The sequence below is a fragment of the Musca vetustissima genome, unplaced genomic scaffold (assembly GCF_032173495.1).
Source record: "Musca vetustissima isolate MV318-11 ecotype Yass unplaced genomic scaffold, APGP_CSIRO_Mvet_v1 utg17712, whole genome shotgun sequence".
Taxonomy (NCBI): Eukaryota; Metazoa; Arthropoda; class Insecta; order Diptera; family Muscidae; genus Musca; species Musca vetustissima.
Window position 1 is genome coordinate 15,973 of NW_026887840.1, and position 24,788 is coordinate 40,760.

The 24,788-nt window shown below is 34.4% G+C and overlaps 1 protein-coding gene and 1 non-coding gene across 4 annotated transcripts in view; both read left to right on the top strand.

Annotated features, from left to right (window-relative positions):
* The window catches only part of LOC133335579 (filamin-A), a 67,879-nt gene that overhangs the window by 14,580 nt on the left and 28,511 nt on the right, over window positions 1-24,788 (top strand). For all 3 annotated transcript variants that reach the window (XM_061543889.1, XM_061543890.1, XM_061543891.1), the window contains exons 3-8: window positions 1,369-1,460; window positions 1,527-2,819; window positions 2,885-3,271; window positions 4,698-5,502; window positions 5,573-6,025; window positions 8,585-8,720. In XM_061543889.1, the coding sequence (XP_061399873.1) occupies window positions 1,369-1,460; window positions 1,527-2,819; window positions 2,885-3,271; window positions 4,698-5,502; window positions 5,573-6,025; window positions 8,585-8,720 (3,166 nt within the window). The remainder of the gene's footprint in view (window positions 1-1,368; window positions 1,461-1,526; window positions 2,820-2,884; window positions 3,272-4,697; window positions 5,503-5,572; window positions 6,026-8,584; window positions 8,721-24,788) is intronic.
* On the top strand, window positions 560-632 carry Trnak-cuu (transfer RNA lysine (anticodon CUU)). Its single transcript has one exon. It is a non-coding gene; the product is annotated as a tRNA-Lys (tRNA).

Sequence of the window (24,788 nt, forward strand, 5' to 3'; positions counted from 1 at the left end):
TTAAAAATAATATAAATTACAAAAATATTGTTCAATTAATATAATTTTATATAAATATGTGCGTAATTTCATGTAAATGTGTTGATATTTGTGTTCTCGGGTTTGCAAGGGGAAAAAGGTGCAATCCAAAATGTTGTTATGTTCATGGTATAGCCGTGTAAGTGTGTGTGTGCTCTTTTTTGCCTCCTCTGGCAAAACTTTCATTGCAAACAGACAAATACAAATAGAGTTCAACATTTCCTATTAGTTTCCGTTCTCAATTAAAAAAAGTTTTGTTTCTGTATTCCGAAAAAGCTTTATTTGAAAATAATTCTGAATATGCTGTTCAAAAAAAGCTTTATGTTGTTCTAGCTACGACAAAAGCTCTATGTTAACATTGAATCGTTTTAATTAATTGAAAAAATAATTTTGAATGTAATAAGCTAAAATTTTGTTTCTAAGAGAAACGTTACTTTCTATTTTTATCTTTCATTAGAATTGTGTTTGTTGTTAGTGTTTATAGATGCTATACACGTAGCCATTGGGCTTTTGTATACACTTAGCCAAGGCGCCTGCAACTGCCCGGCTAGCTCAGTCGGTAGAGCATGAGACTCTTAATCTCAGGGTCGTGGGTTCGAGCCCCACGTTGGGCGCATATAATTTTTTGTTTTATTATTTTTTTTTTTATTTATTAAAGCAATAATTTTTTTATTTTCCTATATTGGAAAACAAATTATATTTAATTAATATTAATTTTACGTTTTAATTATTAAAAAAAAAACAATTTATTTTTTCAATAATTGAAATATTCGAATTCAAACTGTGTTTAAAAAAAATAGACAATTTTATTTATTTTTTATTTAATTTTTACAATATTACATTTTATTTTAATATTATTATACTTTTTGTATTTTCGAAATTAATTATACTGGATTTTTATTATTTTCGAATTTTTCTAGTTTTGAATTTTTAGTTTTTTTTTTTAATTTCAATATTTTTGGAATTATTTTCGATAATGCACTTTATTCAACATTGTTAAATATTTTGCATAAAATTAAATTCGAATTAATTTTTTTTTAAATTTCGAAAAATTAAATTTATTAAAAATATTTAAATTTTGAATTTTTTTCGAATACCTTGTGCTTCCATTAAAACATTGCTAAGAATTGCGGCTCATTAAATTTTAACCAAACTGTGTTGTGATTTTGAAACTTAATTTTTTTCTTCAATTTCCAAGCCTTGTTCAATATGTTGTCTAACTAATATTTGAAATTATCCTGGCACCAATATTCTAACACTGTAGAAAGCTATATTGTTTATTATAAAAAAATCAAAATTTTGTTTATTTCAAATTCCAATATTAATACAAATTTATTTTAATTATCGTAGAGTACGTGCTTATGGTCCTGGTATTGAACCCATTGGTCCAGTTGTTGGTGCTCCAGCTAATTTCACTGTGGAAACTTTCTCAGCTGGCAAAGGTAGGCGGGAAATATTTTTTTAACATTCTTTAAAAAATATTCAATTAATTTCGATTTTTTTTTCAGGCCAAGTTGATGTTGAAATTATTTCCCCCGATGGTTTGGTCGAAAAGGCCGATGTCCGTTTCAACAATGACAAGAATTTGACCTATTCCATTTCGTATATCCCCAAAATGGAGGGTGAACACAAGGTCATTGTGAAATTCTCCGGCCGTGATATTCCCAAGTCTCCCTTCCCCGTTAAGGTTGAGGGTCATGCCGGCGATGCTTCCAAGGTAAAGGTTACCGGTCCTGGTATACAACCCAGTGGTGTGGTGATTAGCAAACCCACATTCTTTGACATCTTGACACACGATGCTGGTCGTGGTGTACCTGAGGTTATTATCATTGACCCGGCCAATCATAAGACCTCGGTGGCTGCCAAGGTTCGACAATTGGAAAATGATGTGTGGCGTTGTGAATATGTTTCGGCCCTGCAGGGTTTGCATTCCGTCAATGTGTTCTATGCGGGGACACCCATACCTAATAGCCCCTTCCCCGTGAAAATTGCCCCCTTGTCCGATGCTAAGAGGGTGAGAGCTTCTGGTAGAGGTCTACAACCCAATGGTGTGCGCGTTGGCGATGATGCTGACTTTAAGATTTACACTGAGGGTGCTGGCGAAGGTTTGCCTGAGGTGAGAATTGTTGGCCCCGGCGGCATGAACGAAAATGTGGCCATGACCAAATTGGATGCCCACACCTATGAGTGTCATTATTTCCCCAACAAAGAGGGTAGATATGTTGCGGTGGTAACATTTGCCGGCCAGGAGATTAATAAGTCCCCATTCGAGGTTAAGGTCGGCCCCAAGAAGGATTCCAATATTGTAGCCTTTGGCCCTGGTTTGGTCGGCGGTGTTGTCGGCTACCCGGCTGCCTTTGTGGTGGAGACCAATGGTGAAACTGGTGCTTTAGGATTTACAGTAGCTGGTCCTTCTCAGGCTGAAATTGAATGTCACGATAATGGTGATGGTTCCGCTTTGGTCAAATATCATCCCACAGCTCCGGGTGAATATGCTGTGCACATTCTATGCGATAATGAGGATATACCCAAGTCGCCATTTATTACACAAATTCTGCCAAAGACCGATTACCACCCTGAGAAGGTTAAGGCCTGGGGTCCGGGTTTGGAAAAGAATGGTGTGTCTATAAATGAGCCCACCAGTTTTACTGTGGATGCCACCCAGGGTGGCCCTGCACCCTTGGATGTTATTGTGGAGGATATCTATGGCAAGAGATTGCCGGTGGATGTCAAGAACCAGCCAGATGGTACGAAATTGTGTACATACACCCCCGTGTCTGGTACACCACATACTGTGGAGGGTAAGTTCGGACACAATAGAGAATCTAAATTTCCGATTTTAATATTTTTCGGTTTTCTCTCCCAGTTAACTTTGGTGGTGTGGCCTCTGCCAATTCGCCACACCGTGTCTATGTGGGCCTACCCGTTGATGCCAATAAGGTGCAGGCCTTCGGCCCTTGGTTCCAACCAGGTGTCCATCCCAATGCTCCCACACATTTCAATGTCGATTGCCGTGATGCTGGCGAAGCGGAGTTGAAGGTGAAAATTGTCCATGAAGAGACGAAGGTGGAAATACCCTGCCGCATAATCGATAATGAAGATCAAACATATTCCGTTGAGGTTATACCACCCACTAAGGGGGCCTATACCACTACCATGACATATGGTGGCCAACCCGTGCCTTTGGGACAAAAAGTAATGGTTGAACAACAAATCGATGTATCGAAAATTAAGGTTGATGGCTTAGAACCAAGTAAGTATAGACCCTCATACACACCTAACCTCAAAAATGTATCACACATACATAAACTCACAAAAAATCATTCATACAAACATAACCTCAACAAATTTTGTAAGGGAACTTTTGCTCGGAAAGTTCTCGATGTCTAGCTCTAAAGTATAGAAAACAAATTAAGTCCATCATTTCCTATATTTATCGAATTAAAACGAAAAAGCTGCCCCGTTAAATAGTCTCCAGCAGTTTCGTATTATTACCCATGGCCTACCCAAGGCCGATTTGGCTGTGACCATAACCAGCCCTTCGGGTAGTCGTGTCAAGGCCCATGTCATCCCTACCGCTGAAGGATTCCTGGTGAATTTCACCCCTACGCAGCTGGGTGAATATCTTCTAAGTATTTGTTTTGGCGGAACACCCATCACCCCTCGACCATTCCGATTACAATGTTTAAGTGGCAGCGATTCGAATAAGGTACGAGCCTTTGGCCCCGGCCTGGAGAAGGGTCTGGTGGGACAACCAGCTGAATTTATGATCGATACGCGAGGAGCCGGCCAAGGTGGATTGGGTGTCACTGTCGAAGGACCCTGTGAGGCAGCCATTAATTGTCGTGACAACGGGGATGGAACCTGTAATGTGGCCTATCTGCCCACCGAAGCCGGAGACTATACAGTTAACATAACATTCAATGATCGCCACATAAATGGATCACCATTCCAACCGATTATCTATCCGCTGCCGAATCTCAGCAATACCCGAGTTAGTGGTATAGGAATACAGCCACATGGTAGGCTATTAAGAAATGGCGATGCATCGCCTAACCACCCACCCTTTCGTTGTTGATTTTTTGTTCTGTTACACTGCAAGCCGGATTCCATTATCCAATCGGAAACCGATCTGAAGCCATAATGCCAAGCCAAGCAAATACTACCCGGACCAAAGACCATAACTCAAGCAACTGTGCTCAAGCATGTTAGCAAAGCCTAGGTTAAACAAATGGCAAATCCGGTCACCCTCAATTGTTGTTGTTTTTTTTTTTGTGCGCTGCGAACCGGATTCCATTATCCAATCGGAAACCGATCTGAATATAAAATATTAAGCCAAGCAAATACTACCAGATCCAAAGAAAATAACTCAAGCTCCTGATCTGAAGCATGTAACCAAGGCCTATTTTAATTTATGTTTCGAAAAACCCCAGGCAAATTCGCGCTCAGCCAGCCAGGCAGCTCTGCTATTAACCCAGCCAAAGCTTATTTTTTGTTGTTGTTGTATAATTTCAAGACCCAAAAACCATATTGCATGCCCTCGTTCAGTTACATTCTAAAATCCATAATCTTTTTGTTGTTGTTATTATTTTTAACCCATTCAAACCTAACCTCAATTTTTATTACGATTCTAACCTCAAATTATTTTATTCTCTTCTCTCTCCTCCCCCACCCTCCAGGTGTCATCATGAACGAGAAAACCGATTTTATGGTCGATATGAGTAAAGTTGGTGCCAACATCGAATCAAAGAAATTGTCCTGCTCCGTTTTCGATCCCAAGGGTCAGATGTTGCCAAGTGAAATTTTGCCCGGACCCACCAATGATGTCTTCCGTATAATGTACACCCCATTCGAAGCGGGTCGCCATACCATTGAATTACTGTACGATAACATTCCTGTACCCGGTTCACCATTTGTGGTCAATGTTAAGAGCGGTTGTGACCCTAGTCGCTGCAAGGCCTATGGCCCTGGTCTCAAGAGAGGTTTTGTCAATGAGAAAAATAAATTTGTCATAGAAACCAAGGGTGCCGGCAAAGGAGGTCTCTCACTGGCCATTGAAGGTCCCTCTGAGGCTAAGCTAACCTGCATCGATAATCGTGATGGTAGCTGTGATGTCGATTATTTGGCAACCGAAGTGGGTGAATATGATATTTCAATCCGTTTCGCTGATAAGCACATACCCGGCTCACCCTTCACTGTATATGTGGAGGAAAGATCCGATCCCTCGAAAGTTAAGGTATATGGTCCTGGCATTGAACATGGTGAGGTACGTGAGGGTGTGCCCACACACTTCTTTATTGATGTACAAGATGCCGGCCCCGGACGTATTGCTGTGAAGATACAAAATTCCGAAGGTAAACCCATTGAAGATTTGAGAGTCGAGGAAAAGGGTGATGGTATCTATTGTGTCCATTACTCACCACCTAAGGAGGGTTCGGTGTTGACCTGTACCATTACCTTTGCCGATACTGAAGTGCCATGCAGGTAAGTCAAAAATGAAATATTCGAAACAATATTTTCTAAATCAATTTTTTTATTTCGCTTTTCCTTTCAGCCCCTTCGTTATGACCGTCTTCCCCAAGTCCGAACCCCACAAGGTCAAAATCAAGGGCGTTAATGATAAGCGTAAGACACCTGCTTCCCGTCCTGCTGAATTTGAAGTTGACACCAAGAAAGCCGGCCAAGCTGACATTGATGTTGATATTAAAAATCCCAAGGGTAAAGCGGTTAAGCCCCGCCTCCAAGAAATCAATGAAGGTACCTATGTGGTGTCGTTTGTCCCAGATGAATGTGGCACCTATATGGTTAGCATTAAATATGGTGGCCAAGAAATCGAAGGATCACCCTTCAAATTGGAAGCCTTCCAAACTGGTGAAGCTAAAAAATGTAAATTGGTCGAAGAGGCCCCCAAGATTCAACCTTCCGGCAGTAAGAGTCATTTGACGGTGGATGCTCGTGAAGCGGGAGATGGTGCTGTTACATGTAAAATTGCCTCCAAGACAGGAAAGTAAGTACAATTCGTAAATGGAGACGTAACGAAATCGAGTGAAAGGGAACTTCGCACGGAATTTTTGACGAATACCAGGGCAGATTACAAATTCCGGGACCTTTCGAAAAAATACTTATTTGTATTAAAAAAGGAAAGGGGGTAAAGGTTTTCTTTGATTCTTTCCCCATAGTATTTTACAATCTGGCGGTACCATCGAATTTGTGAGGCTTTAAAAGTTTAAAATCTCCCTTTCCAAACCAAGTGTCAATGATTTGGTATTTCAGACTTTCAGATGATAAGAAACCCACTTGGAATATTTTCTATACAAATCCTCGTTGTTCGTATTAACCCAAAAAAAGGTCCCTGAAATTTTAGGTATGTTAATTTCCATCCTACGGTACTGGGATTTCATATTTACGTTTCCTAGAGGATAAATTACGTCCTGACAACAATTCAATTCAATATAGATCCATGTTTTGTCATAGGCCCCATATATAGGTCCAGTGGATTTCAGGTTCTTTGAAAGTCTTAAATGCATTTTCCCACCGAAGTGGGTGTCGTCATTTGTTTTTTCGGTTTATCGTATAGGTATAATTTTCACATAGTCCCCATATAAAGGTTAAGCATGAGGTTGGGGACTTTAAGGGTCTTATTTTTTTTCAACGAAGTCGATTTTTTCATGTTCTCAGAGGATAAAATGCCTCCCCATAGACATTTTTCCATACAAGACCTATTATGAAATAGTCCATTATTTAAGGCTCAGGTTCCTTTTTTAGTAATTTGAAGGCCCCAGCCTCAATTTCCATCCAATGGGGCTGTAATTTGGTATTTACGTTTCTCAGAGGAAAAATGACCTCTTGGCGAAAAATGATTAATATATGACCATGTTTTGACATGGATCGCCTATATTAGGTCCAGTCGATTTCAGGTTCTATGAAGGATCTAGGTCCGGATTTAAGATATTTTGAAGGACCTAGATGGATTTTTCAATCGATGCTGTTGTAATTTGTCATTCCGTTTTCTCTAAGGATAAAATACCTCTTGGCGGAATATTTTGTAATCTAGGACCGAAATATTTTAATGGTCCTAGTCGGATTTTCGAAGCGATGTTGTCGTAATTTTTCCATACAAGTTCTCGGAGGATAAAATGCCTATTTGCAGAACATTTTCAATATCCGTTCTGTTCATTGACATAGAAACCTAGATCCGGAATTTATACAGTTTGTAGGTCATAGGCGGATTTTCAATCGGATTTTCTAACCTATGCTGTTGTAATTTTAATATTAAAAAAATTGGATGGTCCTAGTCGGATTCTCGAAGCGATGCTGTCGTAATATCCGTCGTCAATATCCGTTCCATTGATTGACATAGAACCCCAGATCCGGATTTTTTATAGTTTGAAGGTCATAGGCGTATTTTCGAACCAATTCTGTTGTAATTTGTCATTACGGGTCTTCTGAGAATAAAATATAGGTGCGTAATTTGACATAGGACCTAGGTCCGGATTTAGAATATTTGAAGGTCCTAGGCGAATTTTTCAACCGGCTTTTCGAACCGATGCTGCTGTAATTTGTCATTACGGCTCTTATAGGTGCGTAAGGGCCTAGATCCGGATTTAAAATATTTTGAAGGTCATAGGCGGATTTTCGAACCGTTGCTGTTGTTATTTGTCATTAGGGGTACTTTGACAATAAATACCTCTTTGTAGAACATTTTTTATAGATGCCTAATTTCACATAGGACCTAGATCCGGATATTATATAGTTTGAAGGTCATCGATGGATTTTTAACCGGATTTTCGAATCGATGCTGTCATAATTTCACACTCTTTGTAGAACATTTTCAATATAGCCGATAAAGATGATGATAAAATACCTCTTGGCAGAATATTTTGAATGTATATTCGTGTCTTGACATTGTCCCCCATATAATGGTACTGCCCCATTTTCGGCATTTGGAACTTCGAAGCTACATTTACGAACTGTAATTTTATATTAGGGTTTATTCGAGGTAAAATGCCTTCTAGTAGAACATTATTTATCTTTTGAGTTCCAATATAAGCCACATTTTACATATTTTGTAGGACCCAGTCTAGACCACCATCGTTTTGATTATTTTGAAGGACCTGATGAATTTTTTAAACAATGTAGATATTTGAAGGTTCGAACGCTAACGAAGTGGCTGTAACTATCCTAATAGGCATTTAGAAAGCTGCAGTTGCAGTTTCCAAGCGAAGGGACTGGAAATTAGAATTTGGAGTTCTCAGATGATGAAAGAAAACTGTCAATGTAGACCAAAATTTTGATACGGTAGCGCAGATGTTAGACATTTTGAGGGTCGTAACTGCAATTTAGAATTTCGATGTCGCGAAAGATGATAGTCAATGGTAGTAAATTGTCAATATAGATCCGTGGCAGGTTATACTTGATGTCAGTAGTGTTGTATTTCACATAACTATCGTCTGTACTAGAAATAAGTCTTGTCACTCGATTTCGTCGGTTTCAGTATAATTTTTATTTAATATTTGTTATTAATTTGTATTATTTATTATTTTTAATTTGTCTGTTTGTTTCCTAGGGAAATCGTGGACATTGATGTCATTGAAAAGGATGGCTTCTTTGATATCTTCTATGCCTTGAATGATCCTGGAGATTATGATATCAATGTGAAATTTGGTGGTAAAGATATACCAAATGGTAGCTTCTCCATTAAGGTAGTTGCCCAATTGAAATAATTTTATTTAAAAAAAAAAACAACAACAAAAACAAATATTCTTACTCCACAACAATTTTGTAAAGCCAAGCCAAAGTTGAAGCTAAAATTCTAGTCCTAAAAATATAATTTGAATATTTTTATTTGGGAAGTAGATGCAAAAAAATTTCAAATAAAGGAAAGAGAAAAAAGAGTATTTAAATAAAATTTGGTACTCTCTCTTGCTCTCTTCTTTGAATTATTTTGCAACCGCCTCCCAAAAAATTAAAAAAAAGTATATAGAAGGTCCTTAAAAATAATTAAGAATTAAATTAGCAATTATTGAACAAATATTGAAACTATTTTTTATTAATAGTTGTATTATCAACAACAAAAAACCAAATGTAATTTTTAATAATACATTATTTCAATACCAAAGAAGGAAAAAACACAATTTCACAAACAGTTTAAATTTAATTAAAAATATATATTTATATATATTAAAATTTTTGTTCAAATTAGTTATAGTGTTTTAAACATATTTTTCGTTCATTTTGTTTTTTAAATAAAAAATAAAACAGACAACAAAAAACAACCACTAAAAATGTATGCAATTAGAAAAATATAATAATAAAAAACAACAAAAATACCAAATTAACTTTTTACATAAAAATCAAAACATAAACCTTTTTACCAAAAAAAATCATAAAAATCCCACAACAAAAATATTTTTACAGAAAAACAACAATAAAAACTTCACCGTAAGACTTTTTTTTCCAAATATATGCATGCCCTTACTTGTTTTTTACACACAACAAAAATACCACAAAATTGCTTCATTTTCGCCCTTTTTTACAAATAATGCTTATATATTTTTATATATAATAATTGTTATATTTTTTACAGAAATATTTTTTTATATGAAAATTTTGTATTTTAATATGAAAACATTTTTAATTTAATTTATATATTTAAGCTGTTTGTGTTCTTTGTGTCCTTAACATATAACTTTTTGTAATTGATTTTTTTATACACATTGAATTTGTTTTTTTACACACACACTGCCTAATCAATAATTGCTAATTTAGTTTATAACAATAAAAAACCTTCTTTAGTAGAGTTGAAAAAAGCTTTGGCCCAAAAAAAATATTATTTGTCAAAACAAAGTCCGTTCTTAACGTTTATTATTTTGCACTCTGCGCTTAACTGAAATACCACCCCCAAAACAACGCCAAAAAGTATGCAGCAGCAAAAATAATGCAGCCGTAGCAGCAGCAGCAAAAATATTAATTTCAAATGCCTCGCTCTAATATTTAATTTTAATTCTTATAAAGTTAATAACATACCTCAATATGTAACCGGATAAACAGGTAAGTTCGAAACTTAGTTTTAAATTCCCTGAAGGAATTGCAACCCCATTAAGCTTCGGTTTGGCAAATTTAATCATGTCAAAGTACATATAAATTTCTTATCTACATTAAGTATAAACCTATTGCCCATAAAATCATCGAAAAAATTATATTCTTAAAAAATCTCCAAAAATCTCCTATATCTGAATCTTTACAAAACCGCTATTTGAATCCCGAACAAACGAAATATTCTTATAATATCCACGATATCTAATGTAACGAACAATTATATTACACAAATAACTCCAATGTCTAAATCCTTAAAAGCCATATTCTTAAGAAATGGATGAAAACGCCTGAAAAAATAGTCTTTAAAAAGTCCTGATATATCTAAATCCTTAATTTTTATACCCTTCACCGCACTGTGTTATAGGGTATTATGTGTTTGTGCATATGTTTGTAACAGGACAAAGGAAACGAGATAGACACATGGTTCCTTTTGAGAATATGCATAGAATCACTTTTTAAGTCGATTTATGCATGTCCGACCGTCCGTCTGTCCGTCCATGTTAAATTGTAAACAAAGTACAGGTCGCATTTTTGATTCGAATTGGTTCGAATTTGATTGAAATTGGAAAAAATCGGTTCAAATTTATATATAGCTCGTATATATATTTTCGTCCGATTTAAGGTAAATGATGCACCAAAGTACCTATATATCTTTCGATTTGCACGAAATTTGGTATAAGGTACTAAATTAAGTCTACAATGATGTGTGTAAAGTTTCGTAAAAATCAGTTCAGATTTAGATATAGCTCCCATATATAGTTTCGTCCGATTTTATGCAAATGGTGCACCAAAGTCTTTCGATTTGCCCGAAATTTGGCATAGCGTACTAAATTAAGTCTAGAGTGATGTCTGTTAAGTTTCGTAAAAATCGGTTCAAATTTACATATAGCTCTCATATATAACTTCGTTCGATTTTATGTAAATGGTGCACCAAAGTCCCTATATATCTTTCGATTTGCACGAAATTTGGCATAGCGTAATGAATTAAGTCTAGAAAGACGTGTGTCATGTTTCGTGAAAATCGGTTACGATTTAGATATAGCTCACATATATATTTTGGTCCGATTTTAAGTAAATAGTTCACCAAAATCCTCTTATATCATTCGATTTGCGCGAAATTTGTCATAGCGCGCTGAATTGAGTTTAGAATGATGAGTGGTAAGTTTTGGAAAAATCCGTTCAGATTTAGATATTGCTCCCATATATATTTTCGTCCGATTTAATGTAAATGGGGTACCAAAGTCCCTATATATCTCTCGATTTACACGAAATTTGGCACAGAGCACTGAATTAGGTCCAGAATGATGTGTGCTAAGTTTCGTAAAAATCGGTTCCGATTTAGATGTAGCTCCCATATGGGTGCCAGATTGATATTACATTTTAAACAGTGAAGCATACCAAATAGCGTGTGTAAAGTTTGCTTTAAATCTGTTTACAAAATTTAGAATAGGTTGCAGAATGGCATGTGTTGGGATTGATGTTAGTTGGTTCACTTATAGATAAAGATCACATATTTAAGTTCGGTTAATTTCATGTCAATGTACCTTGGAAAATGCGACGTCTGTTAGGATACATATGTAGGATATACCCAAAGTGGTGAAGGGTATTATATAGTCGGCCCAGTCCGACTACTTTCCTTACTGGTTTAATAATATTTTTTATTGTTCACTTCTAGGTATGGATTTTTAAAACTATTTATTAGTGACCATTTATAGGCGAGGAGTTCTTAAAAAAATTTTTAATGACAATTTCTAGGCGTGGATTTGTTCTAAATAATTTTTTTAGCCGATCCAAAGGTGTAGATTTTTATATCCCATTTAGCCCACTGTTCCCCGACTACTTTCAATATTTCGTTATTTAATATATTTGTTTAATATATTTTTACAAAATAAATCTATTGTTGCATTCACATCATCGCCATGCCAGCCCTATAAAAATGTCAACAACATAGTGGCAAATGTTACAAATTTGTATATTAACAATTTTTAGTTTTTTTTATTCTCTTCTTAATATATTTATGCCTTAAATCACTTATGGTACACCGTTCATATATAAAATTTAAAAAAAAAAAAAATTGTGACACATATATAGTAATTCTAGCTATAACAATATCATATTAATTTCATAAATTTGGACCCAAGCCAACAGCAGCAGCATTTCTATTGTTTTGCTGAGAATGTTGTGTGATATTTCCACAAATCGTGTGAATATTTGTTGATTTTTTTTTTTTTTTAGAATTGTTGTCTCTAATTTGTAGCATTTTGTGACAGTGAAAGAAAACAATAACAAAAATAGTAATACCGTGAATGCTAATTACCCGTGTCGTCTATGAAATTTAAAAATATTTTAAAATTTGATTGACAGACAGACGGGCGGACATATGAGAATATAAATCTTTTGTCACCAAAAAAAAAAAACTGACATTGACATTGAAATAGAAAGTGGCAAAAATGTATTTTTTAATTTATATTATCATTATAGAAATAACAAGTTAAACACCCTACACTATGTATTATAGACTTATTTTGAGCATAGCCGCCCCCATATCCAGCTCATTTTTGGACAGCTGTCAAATTTATACACTCGACTTTTGAAAATTGGGATTAACTATCAGTCCAGGGATTTTTATTTATTTATTTACATTTTTCAAAACATGTATAAAACCTGTGAACGGAGCAGTATAGTCGGACGGGGCCGACCATACGATACCCTACACAACTACCACAGAACTCGGATGTTTATTTCGATTCCCTTCACGATGGGTTGTGTTGTGATGTTCGCCTATATTTGACTAGAAAACACACAAAAAATTAAGTTTTCGGTCCACTTCATCCCAAAATTTTAATCAGATCATCATCGAAAATTATAGGCCTTTAACCATATTTGGAACTTCATGGAAAAATTTAAAGGAATCAGCGCCATATTTCCGCCCTCTAATGAGGTAATGGGTTACTAAATAATATCTGAATACGTAAACACCTGTAACTATTTGTGTGTAACTCCCACATCCGAGTACATACGACAATGTAATTGCAGTCATTTTGAAGGTCAACCATTCCTCTTGGATACACTATCAACTTCGCGGATCTATATGCTTCACGAGTAAATATAGACGCCATAGGATACGACGTTTGTCATTTTCACACAAAAGTCAGGGTCCATTTGACCCGCTAAATAATGGCCGAAAACATGCATGCATATTCTCTGTCCCAATCCTCTTCTCCATATAAAATTTCGCGATGTTCGGGTCATATTTGCGGCCTCTAGAGCGACCAGAAAAACCGACAAAAATTAAATATTTGGTCCATATCATCCCCTAAATATTAACCGATCTTTACCAAAAACAATGGCCAAACCCCTTCCTACATGCAAAATTTCGTGAAGATTAGTCCATAACTGTGGTCTGTATCGTGTTTATAAATTATAATGGACAGACCGACGGACACACATGTCTAGATCGGCTCAGCTAGTCGAGATAAGACGATCGGTATAATGGTGGGTCTAGGACCAATATTTCGCGGCGTTACAAACTCTTGGGGATGCAAGTTCCTAAAAAGTTCCTATTATTGAAATTGAAACATTGAATACTGAAAATATTTGGAAAAGATAAGAACAATGATTTTCTTTTTCACACTTCGTGTACATAAGCACTCAAAGCATAATCACACTTACATATGTTCAATTGTACTCATGTACATACACATATGTACATGTGTTCTTCTTATATTTATGCAATGTGAGAAAAAAAATTCTACAAGACAAAAAAGTAATTCAAATCGCAGACCATAAAATTCGTTACAGTAACGAGTGTATAGAATAATTTTTGCCACCAAACCAAAAAACATCTTAATGTAAGTATTTTTTTTTTTTTTTTTTTTTTTGTAGACGTTTTCTCTTTTAATGTCTTCGGTATATATCGAGCGAAGAAACGCCTCACGCATTACTGGCTGCTGTCATCTGTCGTCGCATGTTTCCAATCACCAACAATTAAATTAAAGAAAGTGTAATTAAAATTTGTTGGTGATGATAGATTGAAGGTTGTTTCTTCGAGATAGTGAAATTACGCTATGCGACAAAAATTTTGGAAGAATTTTTTGATTTCTTTGAAAAAATCTGTCTATTGAAATCTGTCTATTAAGAAAGAGCTTGAGAAATTTGCAAAAAAAAAAAACATTGCTTCTGGATGTCTGGTATTAAAACCAGATGGATCGGTCTATGCTTAAGATAGATGGTACCATCACAGAGATGCTTAGAGTACGTGGGTACCTACCTTGCGGTCTTACCCCACGGTGCTGTAAACACCAGTTAATACAAAGCGTCAACCAACGCCCCCACACCGAAATGCAGGCACCAATCGATAACACGTATTTGGACGCGATCACCTCCTTGGATGAGGAGCGGAGCCCATCTAAAACTCCTGCCTTTCTATGGGTCAGGCACCCGGTTGTAATGCAACTCCACACCGAGCCAAAGCTCTCCCCGCGATTTGGGTATAAACCACAACCAGCACGATGCTCCCCGAAGGGCCAACACCAACTGCCAGGCTAGATCCGCAGACCTAGGGGCCCTGACACCCGTGCTACCGAAACCTTCGGTCAGGTTCATAGCCAAAGCTATTACCAGTAGAACCCCAAACAGTTCGAGACTGGTCACTCACAGACTATAGCCTCTGCCCAGCTTCATAGCCAAAGCTACTACCATTAGGACTAAACATGCAGGCTCTCTACAATGAAACAATTGCTGAAAGGGGATACAATGCAAAAGTGGCCACCAACATCACACGATATTGGTAGCCACCATGCATCTCACCCCTAGATGGTACCATCACAGTGCTTACCTTAGGGATCTATGAAAAGACCTCTTCACAAAAAATGTTCAATATAAGCCTATGTTTTCTCAAAAGATAATTGACCCGCTGGAAGAAAAATTTTAATATAGATCCATGTTTTTATAAAGCCAACATTTAATTAACCTGATTAAAATTTTTGAATATAAAACTATAGGACATTTTCTATATATCCTAATGGCCAATGAGGGTATATGCACTTTGCTACGCAAAAATGTGCTTTATCGAAATTTTGGTTTTAGAACCCATGTTTCTTTGGACCAAATCCGTTTCAGACAATTTATAGTCGATTTATTTAAATGTGCGCACGTCCGACTCTCGAAGGGAATAACCGATTTCATCCAAACTTTGCACATCTTAATATTTCAAGTTCGAAGATGGGGAATATCGGTCCACTTCTTCTGGTACCGCCAGAATATTAGATTAGACGAATGGAAAGTCCGATTTGAACCAATCCTTGTACAACTCATTATCTTAAGCAAGCCTAAATCAAGTCTGAAGATGGGGACCATTGGTCCACTCCTTCTGGTCAAAAATGGTCAACATTTTCAATATTTATAAATTCAATAGCATGCAAAAGGAATGTCCGATTTCAACCAAACTTTGCACAACCTATTATATTTGCGAAGCCTACAAATTTTAAATATTCTTAAGTTCATATACGAATTTCAGAGAATAAAACATGTGGGTATAATATAAAAAAATATTTTAAAATTTGTTGTTGCAGTGGGCAGTGCAGTGTAAATACCACGTTTTTCTCCTTGTTGAAATTTTTATTATTTTACATGTTTTGGACAACAACGATAAATTTCAAAACAGAATTAGGCAAATATATAAAGAAAAACTGTAAACAAGACAAGAAAAGGAAAATTGGTTTTCTTGTTTTCTAGATTATTTAACAGCAGGTGTTCTAAGTGCATTCTTCTGCACATTGGTATTGTAATATTCTGTAAAGGAATTTCAATATTTTATATTTTTTCATAAAATTGAAAAAGAAAATATCACTGTAATATATTGGACATTTCTAGCAAAACAATAATTTAGAAAACGTTTAAAAAATTCCACGACTGGCCAACCATTTCCATCTCAGCACATTGTGGAAAAACATTGGGGCGCTCAAACAACAATTAAAAACTCAACTCAATTTTCCTCCTCATTTTCTTTTTAACTTCAATTAATCAGAAAAAGTATTGGAATTAAATAAGTTGATTTCATTGTAATAACATTTATTTAATATAAATATAAATATATATATAAATATATATATATCCTTTTATCATTAATTCGAAATATAAATAAATCTGTTGTGGCTATTTATATCATGTTTGATTTAAAATTTTCTGCAGCATTTTTTTAACGTCGCGTTCCATTCATTTCTAGAATGTTCAAGAAACAATGACCCCAATGACATTCCCGAAAAAAAACAGAGCAAACTTTTCTTGATATTTTTTTCTAAATCATTAGAACTTGGTCAACTGCAACATCTGTTGATATAAATTATTTTTTATTATTTATTTTCACGAATATTTGTTTTTGAATATACATATAGCACACACCCACTCTTAAAACAATTAAATTAAGAGTCAAAACACCCCCACTAAGAATGTATGTTTATCTTCCGGAAAAGTGAAAACAAAACAAATATTTATGTGAGAGGCAGTATTTTTATTATTTCACACATAATTTTTGAAAATATATTTCTTTTTAAATGAATATTTTTTTAAATTTAATGAAACATAAAACGGACTTTAACCTTGGCCATTGTTTTTATTTACATTTCGCCCAAACTATTGTTTACTATTTAATTCCCTAAAAATATATTTGAAAATATTAAAAAGTTTATTTTTTCAAAATTGTATCCAGTTTGCATCACCATAAAATTAATTGTCGGAGACCCCGTACACATATTGTACACATATTACAATACAGCCCCGTTTTCAGTGCTTTGAAAGTTTTTGCCGCATTCTCTAACAGAACAGGCTGTAATTTGTGAATTTCGAATTATTGAAGGCAGGCAAATATCTTTACCTAAAATCTTTATTAAAGGTCTATGTTTTGGCATAGTCGCCATATAAAGGTACCACACGAGGTTAGATATTTCGAACGTCCTACAGAAAAATGTTCAAATGTAGAAAATTTTTCATTTAGGCTCAATTTCCACTATTTCGACAATAAAAAAGGTAGTGATCCTTGAACGGTAGTCAGAAATTGTACCAATTTGAGTTCTTTAATATATGTTTCATTTCCTTATAGGATACAAAACCTAACGACCGATAACACTGTGCAACACAAAAAATAATTACCGGGAAATTCCAACAGATTATGAAAGAGGTGCTAAAAAAAGAAGACATGTTACTTTAATGCACTTTGTCGAAAAAAATTCTGGAAAATGACTTTGGAAAAAAATACAAGAACATTTTGAATTTTTGGTTCATAATGTATGGCTATATATTCGGTATATACATTATATATACAGATTTCTCTTGTTCAGTGACTTATACTACAATTTGATGGAGAATATTTTTGTCCCTTGTACCATTCTTCTAAAACGTCATCTTGTGGGAAAATTGGGTAAAAACCTAAAAGGTTTAACCCTAAAATGAGTTTTTGTTTTTTAAGATTCTTTAACGTTTAGGCTGATTTTTGAGTTTTAGTCTATTCTGAGACTTATAGTAAAACTTTATGGCGAACATTTATCTAGAATATTTTGAGCAGCTTTAAACACGTTTTGAATGAGTTTTCAATCACTTCTGGAAAAGGGGACCGAAAAGACCCCTTCAATGAGTCGGTTGGGGGTTAAAGTTGTATATCAAAATATTCCTCGATATGTTATCAGTAATATTGCCGAAGACAATATATACCTAAAATGCAAGGATTTCAAGTAATCATAATTCGAAAATTATCAAAATTCTTGAAAAGGAGGAATATAGACCCCCCCCCCTTTTAGGTTACCCCCCGATGTAAACTTTCAAAACGCCGATACACGTGTCTTCTTTTTTTAGCCCCTCTTTCATAATCTGTTGGAATTTCCCGGTGATTATCAAAAAAATTCAAATTTGTCGCACAGTGTAATTAACGATATTAATATGGTTACCGATTTTAGATATTTTTAATTCAGCTCATGTTAAACATAAACCAGTAAGCAAAGTAGTAGTGACGGACGGGGCCGAATATATGATACCCTTCACCTCTTTAAGTATATTCAACAGATGAATCCTAACAGATGTCGAATTTTCGAAATCGAAATTCGTGCAAATCAAAAGATATATAGGGACTTTGGTACACCATTTACATTAAATCGAGCGAAAATATATATGGGAGCTATATCTAAATCTGGACCGATTTTCAGGAAACTTTACACACAACATTCTAGACTCAAGTCTGTATGCTGTGTCAAATTTCGTGCAAATCGAAACATATATAGGGACTTTGGCACACCATTTACATTAAATTGGACGAAAATATGTAAATCTGAACAGATTTTCACGAAATTTAACACACATCGTTCTAGACTTAATTCAGTACGATATGCCACATTTCGTGCAAATCGATGAACCATTTGGTGCACCATTTACATTAAATCGGACCAAAATATATATATAGGAGCTATATCTAAATCTGAACCGATTTTCATGAAACTTAACACACATCCTTCTAGACTTAATTCAGTACTCTATGCCAAATTTCGTGCCAATCGAAGGATATATAGGGACTTTGGTGCACTATTAACCTTAAATCGGACGAAAATGTGTATGGGTGCTATATCTAAATCTGAACCGATTTCCACGAAATTTAACACACATCGTTTTAGACTTATCTAGTACGATATGCCAAATTTCGGGTAAATATAAGGATATATAGGTACATTGGTGCATCATATACCTTAAATCGGGCGAAAATATATATCTAAATCTGAACCGATTTTTCCCAATTTCAATAGGTTTCGTCCTTGGGCCAAATATGTGACTTGTGGCAAATTTCATCCCAATCGGATGATAAATGCGACCTGTACTTTGTTTACAATTTAACATCAACTGACGGACAGACGGACATGCTTAAATCGTGTCAGAAAGTGATTCTATGCATATTCTCTGCTGGTCGACATTCAGTCAAAAGTTAAATCGTGTCAGAAAGTGATTCTATGCATATTCTCAAAAGGAACCATGTGTATATCTCCTTTCCTTTTGCCTGTTACAAACCCTGTACCACAGTGTGGTGAAGGGTATAAAAATCAAACCTCACTTCTTAAATTTCTCGATATTTTCTAATTTTTCAAAAATCCCAGCTTTTGGTAGTTTTTGAAAACAATATTAAAAGAAAAACAATAACAACCAATATTTTATAAAAAAACATTTGGCATTTGATCCAATTAATTTGTAAACAAGTCAAAATGCACATAAAATTGAAAAAAAACAACAACAAAAACAAAATTTACAATCAACATCCTAATGAAAATCTCTGCGGTAGTAGTGGGTGTTTATCATATGATTAAGTTGTTCGGTCGTTCGTTCAATCGCAAAATGTCTGTTTCATTTCAAAATGTTTTTATTCGCGAAAAACAAAATAATAACAACAACATCACAAAATATAGAGAATCGGAAAAAACTAGCTCAAAAGTAATAATGCAATAGAATTTGAGTTGAATTTTTTCTAATAATCAGAAAAAATTTCTTTTCCACTCAATTCTCTGCATGCCAATGCATTTTGCAAAAAAAAATCGAAAATTTTCTAAAATGAAAAAGCATTTTTTTCTCCGAATAATAAATGAATAGACCACCAACACCACTACAACAACAAACGATGATCACCACAACAAACATTTTTTTTTTTTTTTTGCTTTTATGAATTAAACGACATGTTATGAATTTTTGCATTTTCCCCAAATATTTTTTTATTGCCTTTACACCTACACACATGCGCCACTGTGTGGTCCTCAGCCTCCTTAGGTGGCGGGGAGTAAGGGGCCTGGCCCAAGAGGGCATTAGAAAGACATTTGTTAACGATTTTTCTCGTGATTTTTCTTGTGATTGCCACTTAAATGATATTTTCTTTTCCGAATATGAGTGCGTGCTTCGGCACTCAAAATTTTTATTGTTGCCATTTCATATGTGTGTCTGTGTTTGTGAGTGCGCGCGTGTCTTTATGCTTTTCCGGTCTTTTATTTATATTTTCTTGTTCTTGTTACCATCTCCCATTATTAGCCACTCAAAACTCAAGACATTTTTTTCTGATGGTCGACATTCAGTCAAAAGTTGTCCTGTTGTGAGACTTGTCGTCAATCAGGGCGAAGCAAACCGTAAACACTTTCAAAACAATATTCAAAACGCCTGCAACAACTAGTAGTGCTTCTTTACAAGCTGTATAGCTCGGTGTACTGTAAAAACGGAACTGGAACGAAAAATTAGCTGTGTTCTGTAAATTTGCAAGAAAAATAAGGTGCGATCAAAGAAAAAAATATTGAAAAAATTCCTCAATTTGTGTGTAAAGAAAAAAATAGAAAAAGCAAAAAAAAAAGTACCAAAAACCTTTCTCTGTGTGAGTGTGACAAATTAATGTGTAAATTTGAAAAATTACAAAATTTTCTTTTACCTTGCTTTTGGTGCTCAACCTATCAACCAACCACCCACCCACCATTCTCCTTAAATATCCTACCACCAAAGTAATCAATGTTCATATCGATTTTTTTCTTTTATAAATAGCTGACCAATTTTTTTTTCTTCTCGAAAATTTGTTGCTAATTTATGTTCTGCATTCATTCTGCAGTTCCATTTGTCTCATCTTCTTGTTCTCCGTTTCTAATTTTGTTTGACAAAAAAAATATTGTCATTCCAAATTGATCTGTTGACAAAATTCAAATTGTGAATATTCGAATATTGCATTTTGTTGCGAATAAATATTTTGGTGAAATGAAATTATGTAATCCACACAAAACTGCTGTCAAGTGGTGAAAATTACATTGGAAAAAGCAGGAAATTCAATTGAAATAGAAAAAAATAAAATTTTAGAAAGTGGTTGCTTTTTTGAGTATTGAAATTTAGTTTGCTTTAGAAAAAAAAATTAAAAATATTTGAAAATATTGTGAATCCTTGTCACATTTTTATACAAAATATACTGATAAGAATTTTTTCCTTTATAGGAATTGTTGAATTGAATTTCCTGGTGACATTGGGCAACAGTCGAAGGTCAAATAAAAGATAATAAATAAAATGCAAAAAAATATTTGTATATTGAAATTATTTTTAAAAAAAAATTTATCTTTTTCTATAAGAGCCTGCTTCAGATAAATTCAAAACAATAAGTCAATTTTTTTTATTATTCAAAATCGACTTTTATGAAATTCTTCAAGAAATTATTATTTATTAATAGATATTTTCTTCGATTATAAAATTTCATATAAAAACCCTTAACAATAAAAACCTTTAAAATAATATTTTTGGAATTAATTTGAAAGGAAAATATTGAAAATAATCCTTCGAAAATATCACTGCAGTATTCAACCAAATTTGATGAAAAAAATAATTTAAAATATATATATATATATATTGTCCTTAAAATTAAAACACACGATATGTACCTTGAAAAAATTCATGTGAAGGATTGATAGAAAAAAATATATTTTTAAGCTCACGTATAGACATTCAAAAAAAAAAATATATATATATATATATATATATATTAACATTATGCGGATCTATATTCTACCGAACAGTACAAAAATTAAGATAATTTACGACATCTCCTGACCTCTTTCATTAAGAGAATTGATATTAGATTAAAGGCATCGCCCAGAGTGAACATTTACCCTATTATAAGATGGAAATTTGATCCGATAAATATCCTTTCCCGTGAAATTTCGATATATTATGCCTACAAAGTTCATGATCCATTTGATATCATAAATGCCACTACAGGCGTCGTATATGACCATACTCGGAACCTCATGTAAAAATTCATAGGGATTTAATGGTAATTGTAATACTAAACCATATCAGACTTGAAGTTTCGATAGGTTCACCCTGACCAATTTAAAGCCACTATGTGTTAAAACGTGGAGCTTTTTATACTAACGTCCTTATAAAAAACTATCGCTTCACCCACAATTCAAATTGTACCAAATTTAGTACACAGTAGTACCAATTTCCAAAACATCCTATTTAATTCAAATTGTACCAAATTTAGTACAGAGTAGTACCAATTTCCAAAATTTCCTACATATCTCAATCCTACACCCCAACAGTGATCCCGACTCCAAATTTCATGATTCTAGCTCTATGGGTTCACCTAAAATTCAAATTATACCAAATTTAGTACATATAAGTATAAATCGCTTAAACTGAATCCTGACCTGACCAATTGTACCAATTATAGTACGAATTCGTACATATAAGTAAAAAATTTCCAAAACTACGTACTACTGACGGTACGTACACTCTGACGGTAGTGTTAACTTAAATTTTCAGAATTCCAGCTCGATTTGTATCCCAAATTAAATTTGTACCAAATAAAGTACCATATAGTACTTTTCGTACATATGAGTACACGCTTTCAAGCCTATCTCCTTACATAGAACCTGCTTGTCAACCCTAATTCGCATTCCAAATTTCAAGTTTTTAGCTCTATATATTTACGTGCTACAAAATTAAACAAAATTTAGTACATTTTAGTACTTTTCGCATACTTACAGTTCGAATGTCCTAAAAATCCCTAGATATATCTATTCTACATTCCATGAGTGACCGTCATTTAAAATTTAAGAGTTCTAGCTCTACCGGTTCGCCAAATACAAATAGTATCATATTTAGTACTTTTTAGTACTTTTCGTATCGTTCTAGTACGAATTTCCAAAAAAACCAGCCGTATCATCTTTGAACCAAGATCAGCCGTTTTGTCTGGGCGTTGATGAATCGTTATGTCAGTCAGTCTGCTAGATCTCTAGTCCTTGAAGTCCAAAAACATGTTTTCTAAAGATATTATCTGATGGGTCTTCCATCTATACAGACCAAGCCTTGGAAACCTATAGAAGATCTACAGAAGATCTTCCATCTGAAAATCCTCTTAGAGAAATCTATCTCGAATACATTAGAAGCAGATCTGAAATATATATTTTGTCTCAGAAGGTATTCAAGGGTATCTAAAGATCATTTGACAGGCGTTCTGCAAAGACCTTTAGAATGTATTTGGCTTTAAGAAGTTATCTCTAATATGTTTTTCTTTAGAACAGGTCTTTGATATACAAAAGTATTCTGAAAGAGTTTCTAGATGTCTCTGAAAGGTGTTTGGGCTATAGAACTTGCCTGAATTGTCATCTGTGTAGAGTTAGAATCAGTTGCTGTACTAAATATTGCAAAATTTTTACTCGGATTCTATGAAGCCTTTTGAAAGGTTTTATATCTATATAAGGTCTCTGAATGACCTACTGCCTTTGTTTTTGTTTTATTTCGATTAACAACGTTACCTTAGATCTTCGGAGATATTTTACAGACCTGAGGTTTTCCTTTAGGTATTACAAATTGCTTCACGTTGGGCGCCAAATTTTGTTTCGAAGCTTATAATGCCACAATTCATCGAATTCTAATCAATGAAGGTTGCACGGGGTACCTTCTAATTTTATTTATTTATTTTTTGTTGTTGCCCATTTTTTCAAAATATATATTATTTCTATTCCAGATTGGGCGCCACTAAGATTTTCCAACGCATATATTGGCATTCTTTCACAGTTTTCATTTATCAGGGTTCCACAGAATTCCCCCACTTACTTAAAAATACCGAATGTTATATATAATTCTCAAAAAAAATTGCAAAGGAGCCCCATGTTGGGCGCCACATTTGGGCCTAAAGCTTGCACATTGTAATATTTCTTTTAAACTTGCTTAAGTTAAAAGATATTGACAGTCGGTTAATTTTAGACATTCTGCCCGTCTTCTTGCTGGATTTTGATCATATCTGGTCCAAACTTTGTAGCAATGTATGTACCACACTTAGATCTAGTTCAAATATCGTAATAATCAGCTCACTTTTTTGGATAACTCTTACACAAAAACTGTCAAAATTTTGTTAAATTATTTTCATATAAAACAAATAGCTTTATAAAGTTTAGATTCGAACCTCCACATCTAATAGTTCCCATAATTAATATTATTTTGGGATTTCATAAATATTTGCAATCGAATTGGCTCTACTTAATAATGTCCGAGGCCACAGCTAGGTTATATTATTGGTGGTGTTCATAGACCAGTTTCGTGCAACGCAGTATCTATAGGGCATCCTTATACATCGTGTTAAATATTTTGTTAGTTCCAATTCGGTAATCGGTACTAGTTGTCGTAATTTGCACGTAACCTGCAACATGAGAAGTGAATAATAGTTCTACCGCTTCACCCACAATTTTAATTGTACCACAGTAGTACCAATTTCCAAAACTTCCTACTTAATCTAGACCTACACCCCACAGTGATCCTCAATCCAAGTTTCAGGATTCCTAATCTATCGTTCCACCCACAATTCGAATTGTACGAAATGTAGTACATAGTAGTACCAATTTCCAAAACTTCCTACATATCTCAATCCTACAACCCAACAGTGATCCGACATCTAATAGTTCTCATAATTAATATTATTTTGGGATTTCATAAATATTTGCAATCGAATTGGCTCTACTTGATAATGTCCTATCAAAAATTACAAATATCGATCGATCTTTGGGTATAGTCCCATGTAAGGATCGTTTTCACCCCGCAACATTTTACCATGTCATAGCTATCATTACCACCTCATGGTAGTGAGTATAAAAATCCGACGCATCCATATTTAACGACGTTTTTACTTG